This window comes from Rana temporaria, chromosome 2, assembly GCF_905171775.1.
Source record: "Rana temporaria chromosome 2, aRanTem1.1, whole genome shotgun sequence".
NCBI lineage: Eukaryota > Metazoa > Chordata > Amphibia > Anura > Ranidae > Rana > Rana temporaria.
Genome location: NC_053490.1, coordinates 86422173 through 86446175, shown reverse-complemented (window position 1 = coordinate 86446175; position 24003 = coordinate 86422173). Strand labels below are relative to the sequence as shown.

Here is a 24003-nt window from a genome sequence, read left to right as displayed (position 1 = left end):
GTGACTGGTTAAATAGGTCCCCCTGAATGGAACAATGAGCAGCCATCCTAATTTGTGTCCTGATACGAGGTCACTGTGATGAGCATAATGATTGCCAGCACAGCTTGTGTTGATTTCATCAGTCTCCTGAGCAGACCCATCATATTGGCCAACCTCGCTCCAATTAGGTTGATAATCTGGCCCCCCAATTCTGGGACTGGGAAAGGATTAAGCAATGCTGAAATAAATTGTTGCATTGTCCTGTGTTACATAACCTGGCAATCAAGCACGAGATGTATGACATGTTTACTTGTGCTTGTAGGCTTAAGTGATTTACTTCACTCCAATCACATTGCGGGACTGTGAGCCGAGCGTCTCATTATGAACAGATAAAGGCCCCCTTCTCCCACTTATCAGACAGTGAATCTGTGCTGGGACACAGCAGTGTGAAGGTGGATTTCTAGGCTCCATATACACTATATTGTCGAAAGTATTGGGACACCTGCCTTTACAAGCACTTGAAGTCTTAGTCCGTAGGGTTTAATATTGCGTTGGAAAACCCTTTGCAGCTATAGCAGCTCTTCTGGGAAGACTGTCCACAAGGTTTAGGAGTGTGTCTATGGGAAAGTTTGCCCATTCATCCAGAAGCACATTAGTGAGGTCAGGCACGGATTTTGGACCAGAAGACCTGGCTTGTAGTCTCCGCTCTAATTCATCCCAAAGGAGTTCTATCGGGATGAGGTCAGGATTCTGTGCAGAACAGTCAAGTTCCTCCACCTCAAACTTGCTCATCCATGTCTTTATGGACCTTGCTTTGTGCACTGGTCCAAATCATATGGAGGAGGGGGGATTATGGTGAGAGGTTGTTTTTCAGGGGTTGGGCTTGGCCCCTTAGTTCCAGTGAAGGGATTTATTAAGGCGTTAGCATACCAAGACATTTTGGACAATTTCATGCTCCCAACTTTGTGGGAGCAGTTTGGGGATAGCCCCTTCCTGTTCCAACATGACTGCGCACCAGTGCACAAAGCAAGGTCCATAAAGACATGGATGAGCGAGTTTATAGACTATTATAGATTATGCGAGCCAGGCCTTCTCATCCAACATAAGTGTCTGACCTCACAAATATGCTTCTGGAAGAATGGTCAAACATTCCCAAAGAAGAGTGAAGCCTCGTACACACGAGTGAAGCCTCGTACACACTGTCAGGAAAATTGTCAGGAGAGCTTTTGACCAGGAAAACCGGCTGTGTGTATGCTTCCTAGCAGTTTTCCCAACAGGAAAATAGAGAACCTGCTCTCTATTTTCCCGCCGGGATTCCCGGCGGTTTTAAACCCGGCAGTTTTCCTATGGGGAAACACTGCGAGGGAGCATACACAAGGCCGGGATTCCCGGCCAAAGCTCTCCCCGATGGGAAACCCCGCCGTGTGTACACAGGGAAACTTACCAAGCAGGTTCTCGGCGGACTTTATACCTCTGGGAATCCCGGTCGTGTGTACAGGGCTTTAAAGCTGTTATAGCTGCAAAGGGTGGGCCAACTCAATATTGAACCCTACGTACTATTAATGAGACGCCATTAAAATTAATGTGTGTGTAAAGGCAGGCACACAATACTTTTGACAAAATAGTGTACATCACACCTCCCAACTTCTCAATGTGTTTAACCACTTACCCCCCGGACCATATTGCTGCCCAAAGACCAGAGTACTTTTTGCGATTCGGGACTGCGTCGCTTTAACAGACAATTGCGCGGTCGTGCGACGTGGCTCCCAAACAAAATTGGCGTCCTTTTTTTCCCACAAATAGAGCTTTCTTTTGGTGGTATTTGATCACCTCTGCGGTTTTTAGTTTTTGCGCTATTAACAAAAATAGAGCGACAATTTTGAAAAAAATGAATATTTTTTACATTTTGCTATAATAAATATCCCCCAAAAATATCTAAAAAAAATTTTTTTTCCTCAGTTTAGGCCGATACGTTTTCTTCTACATATTTTTCGTAAAAAAAAAATCGCAATAGGCGTTTATTGATTGGTTTGCGCAAAAGTTATAGCGTTTACAAAATAGGGGGTATTTTTATGTCATTTTTATTAGATTTTTTTTACTAGTAATGGCGGCGATCAGCGATTTTTTTTTCCGGTACTGCGACATTATGGCGGACACTTCGGACACTTTTGACACATTTTTGGGACCATTGGCATTTTTATAGCAATCAGTGCTATAAAAATGCATCTGATTACTATAAAAATGCCACTGGCAGTGAAGGGGATTAACACTAGGGGGCGGGGAAGGGGTTAAGTATGCCTGGGTGTGTTCTTACTGTGGGGGGGGGTGGCCTCACTAGGGGAAACACTGATCCTCGGTTCATACATTGTATGAACCGAAGATCAGCATTTCCCCTGCTGACAGGACCGGGAGCTGTGTGTTTACACACACAGCTCCCGGTCCCCGCTCTGTACCGAGCGATCGCGTGTGCCCGGCGGCGATCGCGCCCGCCGGGCACACGCACGGGAGTCGGGGCGCGCCCCTAGTGGCGGCTGGGAGAGAGGACGTCATATTACGTGCTCTCGCCCAGCAGAGCCACCTTGTGGACGTATAATGACGGTGCGCCATCGGCAAGTGGTTAAGCGCCAACATTGTTAGAAAAATGACTCATACCCTGCCACATACCCAATTATATTCCAATCAATTCAGAATAGCAAAACAGTCACTATATTATGTACAAAAGATCATTTCAGTTAGCCCAGGTTCACACTGGGCTGCGGGAATAAAGTCGTGCGAGTTCAACTGAACTCGCACGATTTCACTCCCGCTTGTCAGTCCCGATTTCGGCCGCAATTTCAGACACCTGTGAAAGGTTTCTGCACAGATGTCAATGTACATTGCGGCCCGAAATCTCAAAAAAAAGTAGTACAGAAACTACTTTTCTAAAAACAGATGCAGCGTCGCACCGATTAGGATGGTGTTATTGCCGGCAAATGCCGCCGATTTGACATGTCAAATCGCATGTGAAAAACACACCAATGTGAACCAGTGCTTAACGTTATCAGAATCTGTAAAGATATAAAAAAAAGGATACTCTAAAAACATCAATTACAGTAAAACCTTCGGACTGCGAGTAACTTGGTCTGCGGGTGTTTTACAAGAGGAGAAACATTTTTTGAATAGATTTTAACTTGATAAACGAGCGATGTCTTGCAATATGAGTAGCGTCACAACTGAAGAAAAGTCCAATTTTGTTTAATGAGATCTGTCTTAATTAGCACTACTGAAGTCGCTCTGACTTTAGAAATGTTTCATGTCCTACTTCAAGGCGACTTTTATCTGACTTGTGCCCATAAGGAGGATTTGTGAAAAAAAATATATATATATATATGCTCAAAGGAGCTCAATAAAAACGTGCACAAGAGCACAAAAAAAGTACAAGCTTCCTCAAGCTGAAATAAAAGCTCAAATGCCTGTAAAAGCAGCTTTTTATTTTGAGCTGTAGTGTGCATGAGCCCCGAGTCCAATCCTCGTTATTTGGATCTGGCATTATAGGAAGATTTCCCAACCATTCCCTGAAGTTGCCTTGAAGTCACATTGCTATAATCTGTTTATATGGACTATAGACTGAAGGACTTATGAATAAATGGTTGTGGAACGAATCATCTGAAATTCCATTATTTCTTATGGAAATTTGTTTTGATATATGAGCTCTTTGGATTACAAGCTCGTTTTTAGAACTAGTTTGGCTCACAATCCAGGGTTTTACTATATATTGGATTTACTTATTTTCTGCTCGGTTCACACTGGTGCGACATGGGATACAACTTGTGAGCGCACAAGTCGCATGACATGTCAAATTAAATAATCCTTATGAGAGCTGAACTGACCTGACACAAGTCGCTCTGACTTTTAAAAAGGTTCCTGCACTACTTTGGTCTGACTTCAATGCCACAGAGTGTAAAATGTCATATCAAAGTCGTATCAAAGTCAGATTCCAAAAGTTGCACTGAAAGTCGCACGACTTTGGAGTCGGGCTAGTGTGAATAAAGGCTCAGTGTAGTTTTCATGCATTTTTATAAGAAATAGCAACAACTATGAGTATGCATGCAACGCAAATGTCATTAATAGGCCGTATACCAAAGCTGAATTTTGATAAGAAAATATTTACTAAATACAAGAGGAAGGTCTATTCTAAACACGTGCAATCCGTAACAAATCGGAGTTCCGGCGAATTTTGCATCTTTCAGACATTCGGATGCATCCGAATAAAAAAAAAATAACGAATTTCAGCTAATATGAAAGAAATTATAACGAAAATAATGAATGGATTTGACATGATTCGTTAATTTCTAAGGAACAAAATGTCAACTCAGTAAATCTTACAGTCCAATCAGCTGATTCATTTTGTGCTGGAGGTTGCATTACTGGAAAAGTGCATTCCTGAGAACTGAGTGAGAAGGGTATTGTATTGTATTTGAGCCGAGGAGAAGAGATATTGTCACTGTACAAAACCAAACCACGTATAAATGAACAAAAAAATTACAAAAAGCACATCCAAAAAGTGCGCTTAAAGCAGAAGTCCCACATATTTTTATGTATTGTGAGGGGGTAGCTTGGTAGCGGGGTGTGTGACCCCTTGGTTGGGTTCACCACACACTGAATTTATATAGACTGGCAGTCGAAGACGGTTGAAAACAAAGTTTCTGGTTTATTTTTCCATCTTGCTGGAAAACAATTGCAAGCATCCAAACAGCATAAACAAAATCAAACATAAAATAAATCCTAGCCACTCTGGGCGTCTACCTTCCACACAGGAACCTATCTATGAAGTCTAACACAGCCTACTGCTGGGTAGACAGTGCTGGTCATACAGCACAAAACAATAGTCTTCTGATTTGTATCACACAGAAAAATCAATCCTCTCCTCACCTCCACCGAAAACCTTCTGGCACTGCTCTCCTACTCACACAGCCTTAGGAGTGACGCAGCAATTAGTGGTAACCCTCTGGACTTCTTATAGAGGGCTTAATTGCCTCACTCTGAACAGCTGGAGTCTTTCAACGCCCTTAGACCTTGTCTGGCTATTTTTGCAGCCGACGCCCAATAATGATTAGTGTATTGTCCAAGCAAGGCAGAAATGTATGTCCCGTTTGTGACAACACCCACAGATTTACCCGACTTCCTGTCACAGTATATATATAATATATATATATATATATATATATTCTAGCTATGTGTGTGTGTATATGTGTATACACACACACACACACGCATAAATATTGAATTATCCGAAAACGAATCGATTCCTTATAAAGGATATCGATACTCGACATAAATAATGAATTATCCAAAAATGGGTTCCAAAAATGGGTTCCTGGAGGGTCTCTCTTCAGGAGAGCCTCTCACCTAGTACTGGGTTGTTGGCCTCGGCTGACCATGTGGAGAGGGGTCCTGGCTAGGTGGACCATGAGTGTGCTTTGCTTCTGTCAGGAGCCTTTTGTCCTGGCGGGGTCAGGGAAGGTCCTACTTCTTAGAGAGGTGGACTAGGGACACACCACCTTTAAAGTGCAGTACCACCCAAAAATTGAACTTCCACTTTTTGGAACCCCCCTCCCTCCGGTGTCACATTTGGCACCTTTCAGGAGGAAGGGGGGAGCAGATACCTGTCTAATACAGGTATTTGCTCCCACTTCCTGGCATAGATCACCTCAGTGATCTACGCCACTTCCGGTGCCTACTCTGTCTTCTGGGAGCCACACAGCTCCCAGAACACAGTGGGGACCAATGAAGACGCGCAGCGCAATTTACGCATGCACAGTAGGGAATGCAATGCTTCATTTCCTGATTCCCTCACTGTGGATGGCGGTGGGGGCAGCCGAAAGCGGAGCTTTTGCTCGGCCTCGGCTGCCGACATCGCGGGCACCATGGACAGGTAAGTGTCCATGATTAAAAGTCAGCAGCTGCTGTATTTGTAGCTGCTGACTTTTAATATTTATTTTTAAGTGGGACTTCTGCTTTAAGCGCACGTTTTGGATGTGCTTTTTGTAATTTTTTTGTTCATTTATAAGTGGTTTGGTTTTGTGCACCACAGTGGGTTAATAATAAGAAATACATTAGCATTATATTTTACCCTAAAATCTTTTTTAAACATTTTAAATGCCAGATGAAAATCAGTACAGGGAAAGGCAAAACACAATAAATGAACAATAAGTATTTCTCGGATAATATTAATCCGCCCACACCATCTTCTAATCGTTTTAAGACTCACATCTGATCTGTACATTTCACCTTTGGAACGGCAAGTAGCAGAGAAATCCTGGATTTAATACAGCTTAGCATTACTGGCTGTGCTGAACAACAATTGCAAATTCCCGAAAGTCTGATAAGAAAAAAAAAAAGATCCCAAGCAGTCTGCCAGTCAATGTATTCAGAATTCACTTAACGTTTCCCAGGCTGCAGAGAGAAAGAAAAATGACGCCAGTGAAGGGCAAATAACGACTTATTCAATAGCGAACACTCCTTCATTAAGACAGCAACGTGAACTGGGGGCACCGCAATGATATGTGCCAGCTTAGAGGAAAAAGGTGGAAATGTTATCTACAGCAGCAAATCACATACAAAGCTTGTGCTCATGTATTTTATCTCATGATCAATTTTATATGAAAATGTTTACTTGAAGAATTGTATCAGAGGGGAATCCTTATTTTTCTGCTAGATATGAACATTAAAACTACTTTAACACAGATTTTTGGCCGCGATTTTACCACGTTTGCGGTGCAGTTTTTAAAGAACACGTGACTCAAAAACCGCAACAAAAAATGCATCAAGCATATGTTTATGCCGCATTTTTATTGTGTTTTCCATTGCTTTCAATAGGAAAGTGCTTTTTTTTAGCTCCCCAAACATGCTCCAAAAATCTTGGATTTGTTTCAACGCAATGGAAGAGCACTGCCCCACTGTGAACATGATGAGCCATTATACTCACCTGTTGGGGGGCATGTGTTCCAGAGATACAGCCTCTGTCAGTGTTTTCAGTATTTAACACTTCCTGGAGTGTTGTATGCTAATATCTCCCACCATGCTCCATGGTTTCTTCGCACTATGAATGGCAATTGGGCAGTCATGCATAACTATACCCAATTGAGATTTTTCTATTTTATTTTGACAAATAGAGCTTTCTTTTAGTGAGAGATTTAATTACCACAGTTTTTTTTGCTAAACAAACAAATAAAAAAAAAAACTGACTCTGGGGGTCATCACCAGGCCTTTGGAGATTGGGGAGACCACTACATTTGCACTATACACCAGCAGTTCTCAATGTTCAGTTGACCGTTTTGGACATAAAGAAATTATTTTCATGGCTTTGCAAAGTTTCCTGAAATGAAGAATAATTCTGTTATTTTTAGGATATGTAATGGAATGAGACATGTGAACACCTTCTGTTGTAAGAAGTCTTTACTGCGCTACAAACTCAATCCTGTGTTGGAATTTTTTTTCTTCACTAAAACAGCTGCCTCAACGTTCTCCATTGAAAATGCTTTAGGGGATTGATCTGCAAGATTGAAGACGGTCACCACTTTTCCCTCTTTATGAACAAGGTGACCGGTCGTATTACTGCCCCTATGTAGTACTAGTAATGCTATTACTAAAATCACTGTTTTACCTAAAAAGCCATTATTTTTGCACCATCACTGATGGCTACGTCACATGTTCTCCCAAGCAGACACCTTACAGAAACTTCCAGCTATTGCCAGCCACAAACCTAAACATTTGTAATCAAAAATCTGTGCAATAAAACTTTGTAAATTTCACATACTGTACCAAATACCACAAAAAAAAAAAAAAATTTACAGCTGTGGTCCTGCAACATAGTATGTGATAGACTCCATTGTAGCTGGCAAAAAACAGCCAGAAAACTTGCTGGGATTTTTTTCTTGCCGAGGAAACCGGTCGTGTGTACATTTTTCGACGAGGAAACTGTCGAGGATCCCGTCAAGCCAAAAAGACAGCATGTCTTCTTTTTCCTCGACGGGAATGGAGAAACTTGCCTTGTCAAGTTCCTCGACAGCCAAACAAGGAACTCGATGAGGAAAACGATGTGTTTGGCCCGTCGAGTACCTCGGTCGTGTGTACAAGGCTTTACACATGGGCCAAATGTTGGGAGACATCGGCTGTCTCAAAAAAAAAAAATGTCAGACATTCGGCCCTTGTGTATGCCACCCTGTCGACCAACTCCCAATCAGCGCTCTCAGCCAATGGATCAGAGTTTTCTGGCGAGGGGCTGTCCAACTGTCAGAACACAACAGCTCAGCAGGGGAGATCGCTGTACTAACATCACATAGTTACTGACCATAGGAGCTGACAGTTATAGTGTGTACCAGGCTTAAAGTGTTATGGATTTCAGTAATATGAAAATAGTTCATCTGCTCCCCCTTGCCCACAGTGCCAGTAACTTATAAATCTGCTTATAAATCTGTTTACATAAAAATATTGCCACTATATACCTTTTTGGCTAATCTGTATACCACAGTCAGTGATAAACCACAGTTTCTCCAGTGCTGAGAGTTCAGGAAGGAGGAGATTTCCACTTCAGCCTGTATACACGTCCACATGTGCGATGTCAATATCATGTGACCTGGCTGTCTCTGAGAAAAAGTAACTGTTCTCTCCAGCATAAAAGACACAACTGAGAATGTGCAGGTCAGCTACTTTCCCAGATAGACAGTGTAGGAAGGGGTGGATCTGTGCATACAGGATAAAAACAGCCTTTTTACACAACGCAGAGGATTAACCCCTTAAGTCCCACCAGGAGTATAACAAGCATGCTATGCTGCATATACAGACTGATTTTACTGTTGTAGGTTTAGTAACACTTAAAACCGCGATCACACAGAGCGTACTTTAGTGTACATCCATGTTTATCCACGCAGAGATGTACGGCTGCATAGACACAGCTATAGTGTCCCAATATGACATCTCTGTCAGTGTGGGTGAGTGTCCAATGACATCAATGGGACTGCCTGCAGAGGTATGCATGGAAAACCTATGCATCCTCATGTTGGTAGGCACAGCCCTGAACGGGTGTGCAGTATAGTACATCTTGTATGAATGAGGCCTTAGCCTAATGATGGCCATACATAACTGAATAATTTATTTTCTGATCAATCTTTTCTAATAGAGATAATCTATAGTCGGCCACCTATTTGTCCGATATGCCACACATGGGAAAGTGGATTTTGATTGATTGTTAAGATACCATTGTAGGTTGCAATCGTAAGTTTTCAATTGCATCTTCATTTCCATGTAATCTCAAATTTGGATTGATCTAAATACGATCATAGTCATGAACAAAGTCTATCAATGCGGTTTATGCAAAAGAATCAACATCAACTCAGTTTGATTGAATCTAATTGGAACGCATTTCTAATCTAAATTTTGATCTGAAAAATAAATATTGAAGCATGTGTGACCATTTCTTTCCAACAGGAAGGGACAGACACTAATTGAAATTTGGCCAGTTCCTGCTAGACCAACAGAATTTCGATCAGTCTGTGGCCTGCTTTAGGTTGTCCCCACTCTGGATGGAAGAGCAACGGAGACACCTTTGGACATCAGCATTGTCAACCTGGGGAGAGGGTAGTGTTAAGCTGGCCATACATTGTACAATTTTCTTATTCACTTTCATTTAGATTTTCCTTCAACTATGTAGTGTTAAGCCTCGTACACACGACCGAGAAACTCGACAGGCGAAACACATCGTTTTCCTCGTCGAGTTCCTTGTTAGGCTGTCGAGAAACTCGACAAGACAATTTTCTCCATTCCCGTCAAGGAAATAGGGAACATGCTCTCTTTTTGGCTCGTCGAGTTTCTCGACAGTTTCCTCGATGAAAATGTACACACGACCGGTTTCCTCGGCAAAAAAATTTCTTCCAGCAAGTTTCTTGCTGGTTTTTGCCGGGAAACTCGGTCGTGTGTACGAGGCTTAAGGGCCTGCCTGATTGCAAATTGAAAGTGTTTAGGTTTGACCTCATATTATATGGTTTTGATAAATCTATAGACAAATTGTACAAAAACATTGAATAATATATGGCTAGACTAGCAGAATAAGATCGACTTGACTAACAAATTAAATCTGAACTCCAACTCACAATTTTTAAGCTGTTACAGCAACAGTTTATTTTGTATTTTTCCTTGGGGTATAAAGGTTTGAAATAATTGAATACAAGCTGACCATTGACCCCCTCCTGTCAGTGTTAAATGGTTTGTCTCAAACGTCTAACTGCCACTTTTGTTGGACAGCTTGGATTGTTAAAGGATGTTGAAAAATAAAAATCCACTGTCATTGAGCGTAAAGAGTCCATGTTCCAAGAAATGGCATCACCCACAGTGTAAATATGACAAGCTGAAATGAACTATGAAATCCTCCACCGCACACCAACATACCGGGCCTCTTACCGTAGAAAATGGACCACTAGAATATAGGTAGTCAGATAAGCATGATATATACACTATAGCACGACTCCCCTCTGGTTCCAGGCAGCTGAATCTCATAGGGTCATAACATGGAGTGAATCCACAGAAGATCTGACGTCAGGACACTACATCAGGGCTCGAGTCCTGCGGGAACGCGTGGGAACGACGTCCCTGCACTTATTTTACAGCAGGAACGTCGTTCCCTTTGCAGGACTCGAGCAGCTTCTGCAGCGGTGTACTAACTAGGGGGCAGGGGCGATTCACTTCGGGTGTCACACGCTGGGGGGGGTGTCGGGCGGCCGCGGCACCCCCCTCCTCCAAGTCCTCTGTATAACGCAGTGACAGCACGGCGTGTCTGTCGGGCGGCGTGTGAGAAAGTGCAGGGAGAGAGCTGTGACAGGCGAGTCGGGTGCGGACTGTACCGCTACCCGGGTTACATACAGAACGGCCGCGCGAGCAGGAGTAAAAAAACACCATCTCTCGCTCTCTTGTACAGCAGGGAGAGCGAGAGATGGTAAGGCAGCTTCAAACAGAGGACAGGAAATGTAGCAGGTGATTGGTTGCTAGGTGGTCCTAGCAACCAATCATGTATCTTGTAGTTCAGAATAGTAAAGTGCAAAGGTAGGAACTAACCCAGAGCACATGGGGGGTACAGAGGTTGACGTGGAGGGGGTACAGAGATGGACATGGGGGGTACAGAGATGGACATGGGGGGTACAGAGATGGACATGGGGGGTACAGAGTTGGACATGGGGGGTACAAAAGGTGAACACAGGTGGATGGGGGTACAGAGGTGGACATGGGGGGGGGGTACAGAGGTGAACACAGAGGTGGACGGGGATAGGGTGGACATGAGGGGGTACAGAGGTGGACATGGGGGGAACAGGGGTGGAGGGGGTACAGAGGTGGACATGGGGGGGTACAGAGGTGAACACAGAGGTGGACGGGGGTAGAGGTGGACATGAGGGGGTACAGAGGTAGACATGGGGGGGTACAGAGGTGCACGGGGGTACACAGGTGGACGGGGGGAACAGAGGTGGAGGGGGTACAGAGGTGGACATGGGAGGGGGGTACAGAGGTGGACGGGTTAGAGGTGGACATGAGGGGGTACAGAGGTGGACATGGGGGGGAACAGAGGTGGAGGGGGTACAGAGGTGGACATGGGGGGGTACAGAGGTGGACATGGGGGGTACAGAGGTGAACATGAGGGGATACAGAGGTGGACATGGGGGGGTACAGAGGTGGACATGGAGAGGGGTACAGAGGTGAACACAGAGGTGGACTGGGTAGAGGTGGACATGGGGGGGGGGGACAGGGGTGGAGGGGGTAAAGAGGTGAACACAGAGGTGGACATGAGGGGGTACAGAGATGAACCCAGAGGTGGACATGGGGATGTACAGAGGTGGACATGGGGGGATACAGCACCCTGAGACCAGCCAGGCCAGTACCGAGTACCCCAAGGTATGTGTGATTATTCTGTTAAGTTAACTTATTTTGTTTTTGTAAACTGGCACTTTAAATAAATCTTGCACTGTATTTTCTGTGAAATATATATGCATATGAGCGTATACTTTTTTTTTTTGTTTTTGGTGGGGGGTGGATCTTGGGTGGGAGTTCCCACACTTTTTTCCCCAGGACTTGACCCCTGCACTACATGTGCTGAAACAAATGTTAACCAAGGACTTTTTGTGTTCCTGAAATGATTGTTTTAAATCTCCATATTTGAGTACCCTGTATGCGTTTTACTTAATAAAATCATCTTGAATTAACATACTACACTATGAGGAGCTGCTTGTCTTTCATCCTACATATGAACCTGTGGATTTACTCCATGTTATGACCAGGGGTCAAGTCCTGGGGAAAAAAGTGTGGGAACTCCCACCCACTGTACCATAGTAATCCTTTATGTTACTGGCCGCTTCCTGTATATGGATTCATCGGGTAGTGTGCGGGTATTCCGTCACTTCCTCGATGCCGTAATGTCTTTTGGGAGCTTTTGTCATTGTTCCAAGGAGACATTGCGGAGGTCTGCCGCGAGTTATCGCGGGATTTAGAAAGAACTTTAAGTTTAAGCTTGGGCGGCTCGGCTGCCCTCGGCTGCTCTAGTCCTGCAAAGGGAACTGAGTTCCTGCTGTGAAAAAAGTGCAGGAACTCCGTTCCCACGCGTTCCCGCAGGATTTGAGCCCTGGTTATGACCCTATGAGGGTCAGCTGTTTGGTACCAGAGTGGAGTCGTGCTTTAGTGGATATATCGGCCCGGATTCACAAAGCACTTGCGCCGACGTATATCTCCAGATACGCCGCGTAAGTGCAAATATGCGCCGTCGTATCTGTGCGCCGTACCCACAAACTAAGATACGCCTAAAAACAGGCTTCATCCCGCCGACGTAACTTGCCTACGCCGGTGTAGGGTGGGCGAACATTTACGCTGGCCGCATGGTGGCGCTGCCATTGATTAGCCATTCAAATATGCAAATGAGGAAAATACGGCGATTCACGAACCTGCGCCCGCCCGACGCAGGCTACGAGAGGTGCGCGTAAGTTGTACGTCCGGCGTAAAGTTAAGCCCCATAAAAGGAGGTGTAAATCAGCAGCAGACATGTAAAGGTCTGCATCAGGGAACAGAAGCCGGCGGTTTTAATGTAGTTTACGTTGGACGTGTGTCTGGATGGGCGTAGATTACGTTCATGGCGTAGGCAGTGATCTGGCGTATCTTAGGTAGTTGTTCCGACGTGGTTATGAGCATGCGCACGGGGATGCGTCCATGACACGACGCATGCGCAGTTCGTGTCTGGCTCTCAAACCATCATTTGCATGGGGTCACGCCTCATTTGCATGGCTTTGCATGGGGCAAGCCCACTTCCACCTACGCCGGCCTGCGCCTTCGAAATCTACGCCACGCCGACGCAGCTTTGGGAGCACTGGCTTCCTGAATTCCATGCTTGCCTCTCTGCGCTGCGTCGGCGTAACGTACATTGAGATGCACTACGGCGGCGTAATGTGCGCCCGTTCTCTGTGAATCCGGGCCATCATGCTTATCTGACCACTTATAACCTAGTGGTCCATTTTCTGTGGTAAGAGGCCCGGTGTGTTGGTGTGCGGTGGAGGATTTCATAGTTCACCTCAGCTTGTCATATTTACACTGTGGGTGATGCCATTTCTTGGAACATGGCCTCTTTCCGCTCAATGATAGTGGATTTTTATTTACATAGTTATTGTTTGTATTTCTAGCGCTGCATATCTTTATACATTTTTTTTATATTGTTACCTATATTTTATGCTAGCTGCTGAATAGACATTAGCGCAGTGATTAATTGTATTTGTTGTAAGTTGAAAAATAACAGACACTGGCCAGATAACCAGGTTACAATAAAGGCAAAAAAGTAAAAAACAAAACAAAAACAAAAAGCAGCCACCACATCTACAAGTTGGTAAGCTGCAATATATTACATATTTGTTTTGGGGCTTAGAACTACTTTAAGCTCTGTTCATGAAACATATATGGCATAAAAAACAAAACTGCCTGTGTTGGTCTAGAAAACGAATCATATTTTAGCACTCATGTTTCCAGGCAGAAAATAAGATCCCTAACTTTCTGAGATGGAAAAAGAGCTACATGTTTTATCATCATGTATTTCGGATTTAATATTTATCTATATTGAGGATATTTAATATTTCTTTGATACTGTCATCAGACCAACGGGAGGGGTAACTGCAGAGAAAAAGAGGGGCAGAGCGTTTCAGTTCCATGGAGAAATAGTCCACCTAATAAAGGACAGTTGGGAGCTATGTGTTGATATTGTTTGATACACATTTCCTGTCATTGGGATTTTATATAATAGCTTTTGCGTGCAGTTTGAAAAAAAAAAAAAAAGATAGCTATATCAACAACTCACTGCAGTATGTTGTCTATATATAAAAATCGCAGGCCCCCGGCTGCAATCAGTAATGAAGACCACAGAACTCAGCGGCTGTAAGCAGGTCAAGGCATTTGGGGCTCTGTAATGAAGACAGGATTAAAGACCCGCTTGACGCACATCTGACCCAAGTAACTTTTCCTGTACTGGAAATGAGAGTCTGCCACAAACATTAAGAGGTGAATTTCTGAGCACAGCAGTATAATAACATCATAGCTTCAATGGGTCTAAAACAGGTAATGAAGCATGTCTCATCCACACAATAGAAACTTGCAGCTTCATTTTATTCAAGCACCACTTATTGTCTGGCTGCTGTCTGGTTTTCTTAAAAAAAAACAAAAAAAAAAAAACGAATTTCTGCAAAGAGACATTGGAAGCACCTTACACAGAAAACCATCAACCCACCAGCCGAGGAACTGGGAACCCTACCATGGCTTATCAATTTCTGCCTGACGGGGTATGCTGTGACGTGTAGTTCTTTACTAAGGGACTGCTTGGCAAATTCGGTTATATACAATATTCACTAGCTGACATATAAAGACAATTGGGTGCAAAGTATAGTGACATTATTTTGCAGATTTAGCAACTTATCGGGCTTATTTCAACCCTACACATTGAAAAAAAGTAGCCGACATGTCCCCACAGTCTCAGGAAAATTTTACATCACAAACTCATCTTTGTAATTTGAATTAATGGCAATCCATTTTCTCATTATGGCTCGATTTTGAAATATTTGTGTTCATACTTCTGCAAGTAAAACCCATTTATTTACGCCACTGTAAGCAGTTTTCTTTTAATTAGGGTGAGCTAGTACAGGTGTCTCAGACTTGTATGGATAGATGAGTTACGACTATTAACCATTACCCCAACAGGAAGGCTGAAGGCTCCTATTGATCCCGGACATGAATTAGGCTCCCCATAAGACTAAAATATGAAGAACCACTAAAGAGAGACTGTGCATAATATTCTAGTGCTTGCTGAGGCTCCTGCTCACCTCACATATGATTTGGGGGTCCTTGGAAGACTCCAATTCGTAGTACTGCCAATTTCTCCGGCTAACCCCTGCAATGACTTGGAGTACTCAGAAGACTCAAAAACGCAATACCACTGTAGGGAGAATTTGCAAACAAATCCCATACTTTCTACGTGTCCTGCTAATAACAGCTATAGGTTTGGGTCATCAGCAGGGGCTGACTGGCAACTTGGCAAGTACAACCCAGAGACACATGGTGCAGCGACTTGGCCCCCCTCCCACTCTCCCTCTTCCCTGCCTCATCCCAACCTCCATCCCAGGTACTCTCTGCTCACTGGGTGGGTGAGCACCTGCTGCACCGACTCTGGATCCCCAAACTTGCCACCAGGGGGTGAACAGAGGGGCTGCGGGGGGCAGGGGAGCCAGGGTGGCTCAGTTGGGGCGGACCAGAGGACAAAAACTATTTTTTTTCTTACAGCAGAGTATTCCACTCTGCTTGCAAACACTATGGCACTTTATATACTAGCCTTCCATTAGCAGACTAGATTCCTGGTGCTGGGAGTGCATTAGTACATAAGGTGTAAACCCATTTTCACTATAATGCCAGCACATTTTGCATGCAGACACACAACTTGTTCTTGTTGCCCGCCTTATTAGATGTTTAATATTACGTATGAAAGAACTTTTATGACAGTAAACATTCTTTTCCTTCCGGGTCATACTTTCCTAGTTCATGCACATTTGATTTTTATTATTTCATACAATTACCCCATCAATGATTAGAAATTAGTTGGTTTAAAAAATAAAAAAAAAAGAAGATCCAACATGTTTGATCAGGCAGTTTCAGTAGCCGGCATACCAATGATGCGAAAACCATTTTTTTACTATAGCTTGCTTAAGACGTGATCTCTAAATGAACTTATAAAATTGTATATGTGCTATTTCCAATGAAAGATTTGTTTTGGCTGGTCAAAAAACCCCTGCGGTTTTCTTTTTTTAATTTCTTTCCATTTACACAAGTTTTAACAATACAGTTGCATCTATTTGTAAAGCCTAATTTTTACAGTCTACGAGACTCCATTAGAAAGATGTGTCAGCTGTAGCTTGTGTCCCCATCTCTTCCCACATGACTATATCATTGTATGTTCTCATCTGGATCCCACAAGACCATATTACAGATGTCACTCTTTCTCACCTGGATTCCTCAATTTTTATTTTTCCTACATTATGGAAAATTCACTTGGGGGAGAATGACATTATCAGAATAAGGCACTGTAATGGCCATGTCAATTTGGCAGACATGGGAATTCTGAAGGAAATATCTCATTACTGTAGTCCTTGAAAGATATACGACGCCGGCATGGGCATCCGCTCCATAGGGCAAGGGAGGGCGCTTGCCCCCCCTCTAGAAATCAGTGCTATGATCCTCGGTGAGAAAAACAGCGGGCAGGAAGCAAGGCGGCGGCACGGCGAATCCAATTAGAGCCGCTCTCTCTCTCTTCTAGCTCCAGCTGACAGAGAGGGGGAGGGGGGTTGTTATTTCCTTGGGGGGGGGGGGCCTACATTTTTTTATGATCTTGTTATTCAAAGTTTCTAGTTGCTTGATAGTTGCATCAGGTTTCTCAACCCTTTGCATGCCTGCGCTTTATGTGATAATGACTAAGCCCCTCCCCTTCATGACATTGTCAAAAGGGACCGAGCATGGATGACCTTAAAATGATGCCCCCCCTGAAAAAGGTTCAGCGGACGTCCATGGACGCCGGTATGAGAATCACCTTGCCAGTGTCTGTGTAAAGTAAGCTTCAAATTTAGTTGGCATTGACCCATTTGTGCCTTCACCAGTTTGACTAACTTTGTCTCACCTGTTTTTGAGATGAGCCTCTACATCACAGCGCTGCATGGTGTCCTTGCATGCATTGGAAAAAGGACAGAAGACAACCAGCTTGTCCAGCAATTTGTGCACAAGGATGCTGGATTTCCTGCACAGTTTAAAGTGCAGCCTCTTTCGGTCCAGTGGACAGAAGTCCTTCTCCTGTAGGAAGTTTCTGAGGCACTTGTAGCAGAACGTGTGGCCGCAGGGTGTATCCAACGGCTGCAGCAATGGTTGAAGGCAAATGTGGCAAACCAGGTCATCGTCCACTTCATTCAGGTAATTGTACAGGTGGTTCTCCCTTGTCCAGTGCTGCTGACCACACTCAAAGCAAAGGGGGTTCAATGACGAATCATCCTCTGCCACCACCAGTTCTTCAGTCGCCGTCCCCATACTGACCCCAGCTCTGATGCAGCTCAACAATCCGTCACCGTCTTGGTCATTAGCGCAACATACAAGAAAGGCTCATGGTCACTTGTCTCCCTAGGAAAAAGAAAACAGAGAGTTTCAGATCAGAAAGAGGAGCAGGTTATGGTTGGAACACAGGAAAGAAGAACTGGAACAGACTGCTGGGAACTTGGTGAAATGGGTCACACTGAAAGACATTTTTAGATATGCAAGTGCATGCAGTAATTACAGTGCGCAGTCACGTTTGAATATATTTTATGCGCGTGTCTAAATTCATACTGTTGAACTGGAAAATCCCCTCACACTGAAATCTTAGTTTTATAGTGTAAAACTTCATATTTTGCTATAATGGAACAGGTTCACTTGGATGCAGGTTGTAGTTTAGAATGTTATCAAGTTTGATAATAATATGGCAGAAGAGCCATGAATTTCAGACATGAATTTACAGCAGTTCTTTGGGGCCACAGCAGACCTTTTTTTATTTTAATGAAAGGCTGGATGTTCTGCTTAGAGCTGGATCAGGGCACGGGATAAGAAAAATATTTATCCAGGTATGTTGCACTTGGCATGGGTTGGGGGTGGCTGGGCATGTAGCTAAAGGGCAACTCTACTTTTGGTCCCTTAAAAGCGTCCTGTCATGAAAAAATAAATAAAAAACCTTGCTCTACATTGAATTAATTATACACTAAAGCTGCCCATAGACATAGAAATGCCTGATCAAATCAGGAGCCAATCCCATCAATCACATGAAGGCTTAATCAAGTGCATCTGTGGTTCCTGCACAGCCCTGAACCCTTTCAATTCATCTTGCCTAAAGCCGAACTTCACTTCACGTCTGCATCCCCCCCCCTCAACTGACACATTTTGAACTTTTTTGGGGGGAGTGGGTACCTGGTTTTGACAGGTACCCGCTCCCACTTCCAGTCATATGTGCAGCGCTGATCTGATCCAGAAGCTCGGCTCCCCATCCCTTCCCTACAGCTTTCTGGAACACATCACTGGTCCCAGAAGACTGCGGGACCACTCACAAAGCGCAGCATGGCTCGTGCATGTGCAGTTTAAAACTTGTCGGTTTCCCTTACTTAAAGAGGTAGTTCACCCGGAAAAAAAAATGTTTACATTAGATTTAGGCTAATTAAGGGGAGCAGAAACGGGTATTTTTTTTAAATCAATGCCGTACTTACTGTTTTCGAGATAGATGTTCTCCCGCCGCTTCCGGGTATGATCTCCGGGACTGGGCGTTCCTATTTGATTGACAGCCTTTCCGACGGTCGCATACAGTGCGTCACGAGTTGCCGAAAGAAGCCGAACGTCGGTGCGGCTCTATACGGTGCCTGCGCACCGACGTTCGGCTACTTTCGGAAACTCATGACGCGCTGTATGCGACGGTCGGAAGGCTGTCAATCAAATAGAAATGCCCAGTCCCGCAGCCCATACCTGGAAGCGGCGGGAGAACATCTATCTCGAAAACGGTAAGTACGGCATTGATTTTAAGAAGAATACCCGTTTCTGCTCCCCTTAAATAGCCTCAATCTAATGTTAAAAATGTATTTTTTGGGTGAACCTCCACTTTAAAGGGGTTTTAATGGCTCGTTTTTTATTTTCTAAATAGGTTCCTTTAAGCTAGTGCATTGTTGGTTTACTAACCTTTTCCTTCGATTTCCCTTCTAAATGTTTTTTTTTTCTTTGTCTGAATTTCTCACTTCCTGTTCCCCCTCAGTAAGCTGTTCTGGCTGACTAACCCCCATGGATTATGGGGACAAGCTTACTGAGGAGAAAAAGGAAGTGAGAAATTCAGACAAAGAAAAAAAAAATTAGAAGGGAAATCGAAGGAAAAGGTAAGTGAACCAACAATGCACTAGCTTAAAGGAACCTATTAAGAAAATTAAAACAACCCCTTTAAGATGCCAGCACCTTCACCCGAAGCCAATTAAAGAATTGGCTCAGGTGAGGTCATCACTGTATCCCTAGACAGGTAAGTGACCTCATATTAAAAGTCAGCAGCTACAGTATTTGTAGCTGCTGATTTAAAAAAATTTGCAGGGGGAGCTTGAAGCTCCTCTTTAAAAGTAGAGGTTCCATCAAAAAAACAATTTTGCTTTAAACTGTAGCTTACACCTAAAAAAGAAATTTTTTTTTTTACTCATCTGGAAATGCCTGTTGCTATGCGGTCCCACGAAATCTGCCTTTGAAATCACCTAGGATTCTGACATCATCTCCCTCTAATGCTCCTGGGAAATGTGTGTCATTTCCCAGGATGCAGTGCGCTGTCCAATTATCACTCCCCATCCAAGACTTCCAGGAAGTAAGGGCCAAATCCACAAAAGGGGGTACGATGGCGTAATTGCTGTAACGCCCTCGTATCCCTGTTCCTAACTATGGAACTGATCCACAGAATCAGTTTTCCATAGTTAGGCAGAAGATCCGGCATGTGTAAGGGACTTACACTGACGGATCTTAGGATGCAGTACCGCATCCGCCGCTGGGGGCATTTTGTGTCGAAATGCCGCCTCGGGTATGCAAATTAGCACTTACGGAGATCCGCAAAGCTTTTCAGCTTCGTTTTTTCTCCGTAAGTTTTAGTTTGCATACGCAAAATTAGGGCTGCTTTTACATGGTGTAAAGTTAGTACACCATGTAAAAGTAGCGATTTTTTTTTTATTTTGAATTTTTATTTTTCCCGCCGTATCTTTTTTTTTTCCTGACGCAACTTTATTGACCCGTCGCAATCCACAAAGCTCGGCGTAACGTAATTTTGCGCTATGCACGTCGGGAAAATGACGTCCCGAGCATGCGCAGTACGGCCGGCGCGGGAGCGCGCCTAATTTAAATGGTAATCGCCCCCATTTGAATAGGAACGCCTTGCGACGGCGGAATTTAAGTTACACAGCCCAAAATTTCTAGGTAAGTGCTTTGTGGATCGGGCACTTAGGTAGAAATTTTAAGGCAGTGTAACTTAAATGGAAAAAATTAAGTTAGGCACGATCTTTGTGGATTTGGCCCTTAGTGCTTGTATGCTTCACAATGCCCACAAGCAAAATGACAACGGTGTAGACATAGTTTTATCAACTATATTTTTTAAATATCTATGCGGATCGGCGGTGGATTGTAAATAGTAAGTGACCGGATTTATATTATAAAAACGCAGGATGAAAGGACATACATTTAAAAAATGCTAATTATGGTTGGAACTCCACTTTAAGTAAAAACAAATCCACACTGAATGAAGCATTGGTGTGTTGGTGACCTACTACTTCTTGCCCTATGATCGTGTCATCTGTTCGGTCACAACATTACTTACATTTGGGTCTAAATGCATTCGTGTTCGAACTTTGGATACCCACTTACTGTATACATGCAAGTAGCCACCAGCCTTCCAACAGTTCTTAGTGGGAGCATAAATAAGGAAGGTTAGAAAACCTACCCTGATGACTATTCTACCCGAGCTAACAAAGCAGCGTCAGCTTGTGCCCTTCACCTCGTATCCTCCCCTTTCTATTACCACAAATGTGTTAAGTCAGTAGAGCCCACCATACATGCCTACGTTGTGCCATGCAATGTTCAAGAGATTGACTGGCTTGAAGAAATCCTGACCATGTCCACAGGTCCTACTGATGTATATTGCCAAAATCTACAAACACTTTATACATCACAATGTAAGAACTGAGCCCAAGTTCTCTGAACATAGAAAGCAGAATATTAAATAGGATTTGTCTTGTTTTTCCCCCTTAACAATTATTCACCAAGTTACAAATGATAAGCAAGTGTTAGTCATTTCAGCATGTTAATCACACATTCTGTGCTACTCAGCATCTCGCTGCATCCAATTTACCATGGTGTTATAAATGTAGATACAGACAAAAGCTGTATTGCTCGTCGTTAAAACTGATCTATTTGCATTTTTAAAAAGGAAATATAAATTCACTTGGGAGACGATTGCGTGTTATTACTCCCATTACCGAAGAAAGATAACAAACTGATATTAAGCACCGTCCAAGGAAGAAATTACTGCTGGCCATACTGGAAAATCTATATATGGCTGCAATTCTATTCCACATATGTCATGAGGCCATCACATTTTATAAAAACAGCTTTCGTGTAATTTTAATTGAATATTGCTACATAAATACCGAGGGACTGTGAAGCAGTGGAAGGCTGGTTACATCCGTATCTGCAAAGAGCTAAGTGATGTACAACACTGAATGTGCGACAATGGGTTTTTAGAAGTGCCGCAAAAAAGTGTCATTCCGAGCAGAGAAGGGGTGTCAATGGGTTTATAAAGGAGAGCTTCATATGGGTTTTTCTTAAGATTAGAGTGGGGTAGGGCGTATATTCTGATCCATAGTCTGCTCACTTTTGGACAGGACCACCAAATATGCGCCAAACAAGTCTGATTTTTGAAATATTAGCTTTAAAATAATGGCATGCAATGCAAAGCTGCGGTTTCCAAAGCGAGCAAAGTCCTTTCTTGTATTAAGAGAGGTATGGACTCCAGAGAGAGAGATATAATTTTGCCCCTGTACAAATCATTAGTAAGACCTCATCTGGAATATGCAGTTCAGTTTTGGGCTCCAGTTCTCAAAAAGGATATTGGGGAACTGGAGAAAGTGCAGAGAATGGCAACCAAACTGATAAGAGGCATGGAGGAGCTCAGCTATGAGGAAAGATTAGAGGAACTGAATTTATTCACTCTTGAGAAGAGGAGATTAAGGGGGGATATGATCAACATGTGCAAATATATAAGGGGTCTATAGAGTGAACTTGGTATTGAGTTATTCACTTCACGGTCAACACAAAAGACAAGGGGGCACTCTTTACATCTAGAGGAAAAGAGATTTCATCTCTAAATACAGAAAGGTTTCTTCACAGTAAGAGCTATGAAAATGTGGAACAGACTCCCTCCAGAGGTGGTTCTGGCCAGCTCAGTAGATTGCTTTAAGAAAGGCATGGATTATTTCCTAAAATGACATAACATAACTGGGTACTAACATTTATAGGTAAAGTTGATCCTGGGAATATCCGATTGCCTCTCGGGGGATCAGGAAGGAATTTTTTCCCCTGCTGTAGCAAATTGGATCATGCTCTGCTGGGGTTTTTCGCCTTCCTCTGGATCAACTGTGGGTATAGAATTGGGTATATGGGATTGTATGATATTATTATTTTTGTTATTTTTTTATGGTTGAACTGGTTGGACTTGTGTCTTTTTTCGACCTGACTATGTAACTATGTTTAGTTGCTACTAATTCTTATTATACAGGATTTATATAATGCCAACAGTTTACGCAGTACTGTACAATGTAAAGGGGGACAGTACAACTACAATACAGTTCACTACAGAAGAAATAGGAGGGCCCTACTCATGAAGCTTACAAATTAAATGGAGGGGAAGGTGGTACAAAAGGTAATAGCTACAAAAACCCTCTGATGTTAATACATTTTTGAGTATTGCATTATAACACATTGATCTCCTCTAACACAACACGGTGAGTAACTATCTTAGGTCTTCAACTTTTTTGCAATCATGATTTTGCACAAAATCATTTGTAATCATTTAAAAAATAATGGTGACAAGGTTTATTAATGGATTGTATAATACCACAGATAAAGTAGAACTACATGAATCTACCACAAAAATCAGTATGAGTGCAGTGCACATGATCACATGATCCTGAACTGTCACCAGCTGAGCTGTGTTTTCCCCTGTGCTTGTTGTAATGGAACCTTCTGATCAGGTATTCCAGCAGCACCAAGATTTGATGCGAGATTTGGGTCACACTACAGCTAGGGATTATGGTGCTGAATCTTGCACTGTTCTATGCTGTGCTCCCTTACTAGACATGGTCATTATCGAACCAGCACCAACATTTAGCTGACAGTTCAACATTATCTGACAGGAGGCATGCAAGTAAGCATTTAGTACAATCTGGGTTAAGCTGACTTGCAGACATTACCTATGTTTACATTCACTTGGGAAATGCTGTTGATACCAATCACTTGGCGTTAATTCACTAATCACCTTTGCTCTGGTCTAATGTATGTGTAATGTGATAAAGTTACTAAGACGCTGCAAGATGAGTAATGCACATGAGAGTTTTCGCTCTGGTCCAATTATAACACAGCTATTTGTCATCCTGTCCAATGAAAAGCACTGCAGAGCCCTGCAGAAGGTACCTGCACGAGACATACCTGTTTAAAGAAGGTACTACATTGCTAAATACTGGTTTACCATAGGAGTTTTGGGTTTATTTTCTAACCCATATAACTATGAACTGCCGTGTAATATAAAGGTACTAGTCCTGCTAGTGTGTGGATTTCAATGGCACCCACATAAGACAACAAACAAATTAAAAAAATTACAGTCTTTATTTACATTGTTAAAATACCATTGTGTGTACAAACTAC

General features: G+C 43.1%; 1 protein-coding gene across 1 annotated transcript in view; it reads right to left on the bottom strand.

Annotated features, from left to right (window-relative positions):
* LNX2 (ligand of numb-protein X 2) overlaps positions 1-24003 on the bottom strand; it is a 195674-nt gene that overhangs the window by 85852 nt on the left and 85819 nt on the right. Inside the window, exon 2 of the mRNA XM_040340479.1 lies at positions 17186-17676. Coding sequence (XP_040196413.1) covers positions 17186-17586 — 401 coding nt within the window. The 5' untranslated portion in view covers positions 17587-17676. The remainder of the gene's footprint in view (positions 1-17185; positions 17677-24003) is intronic.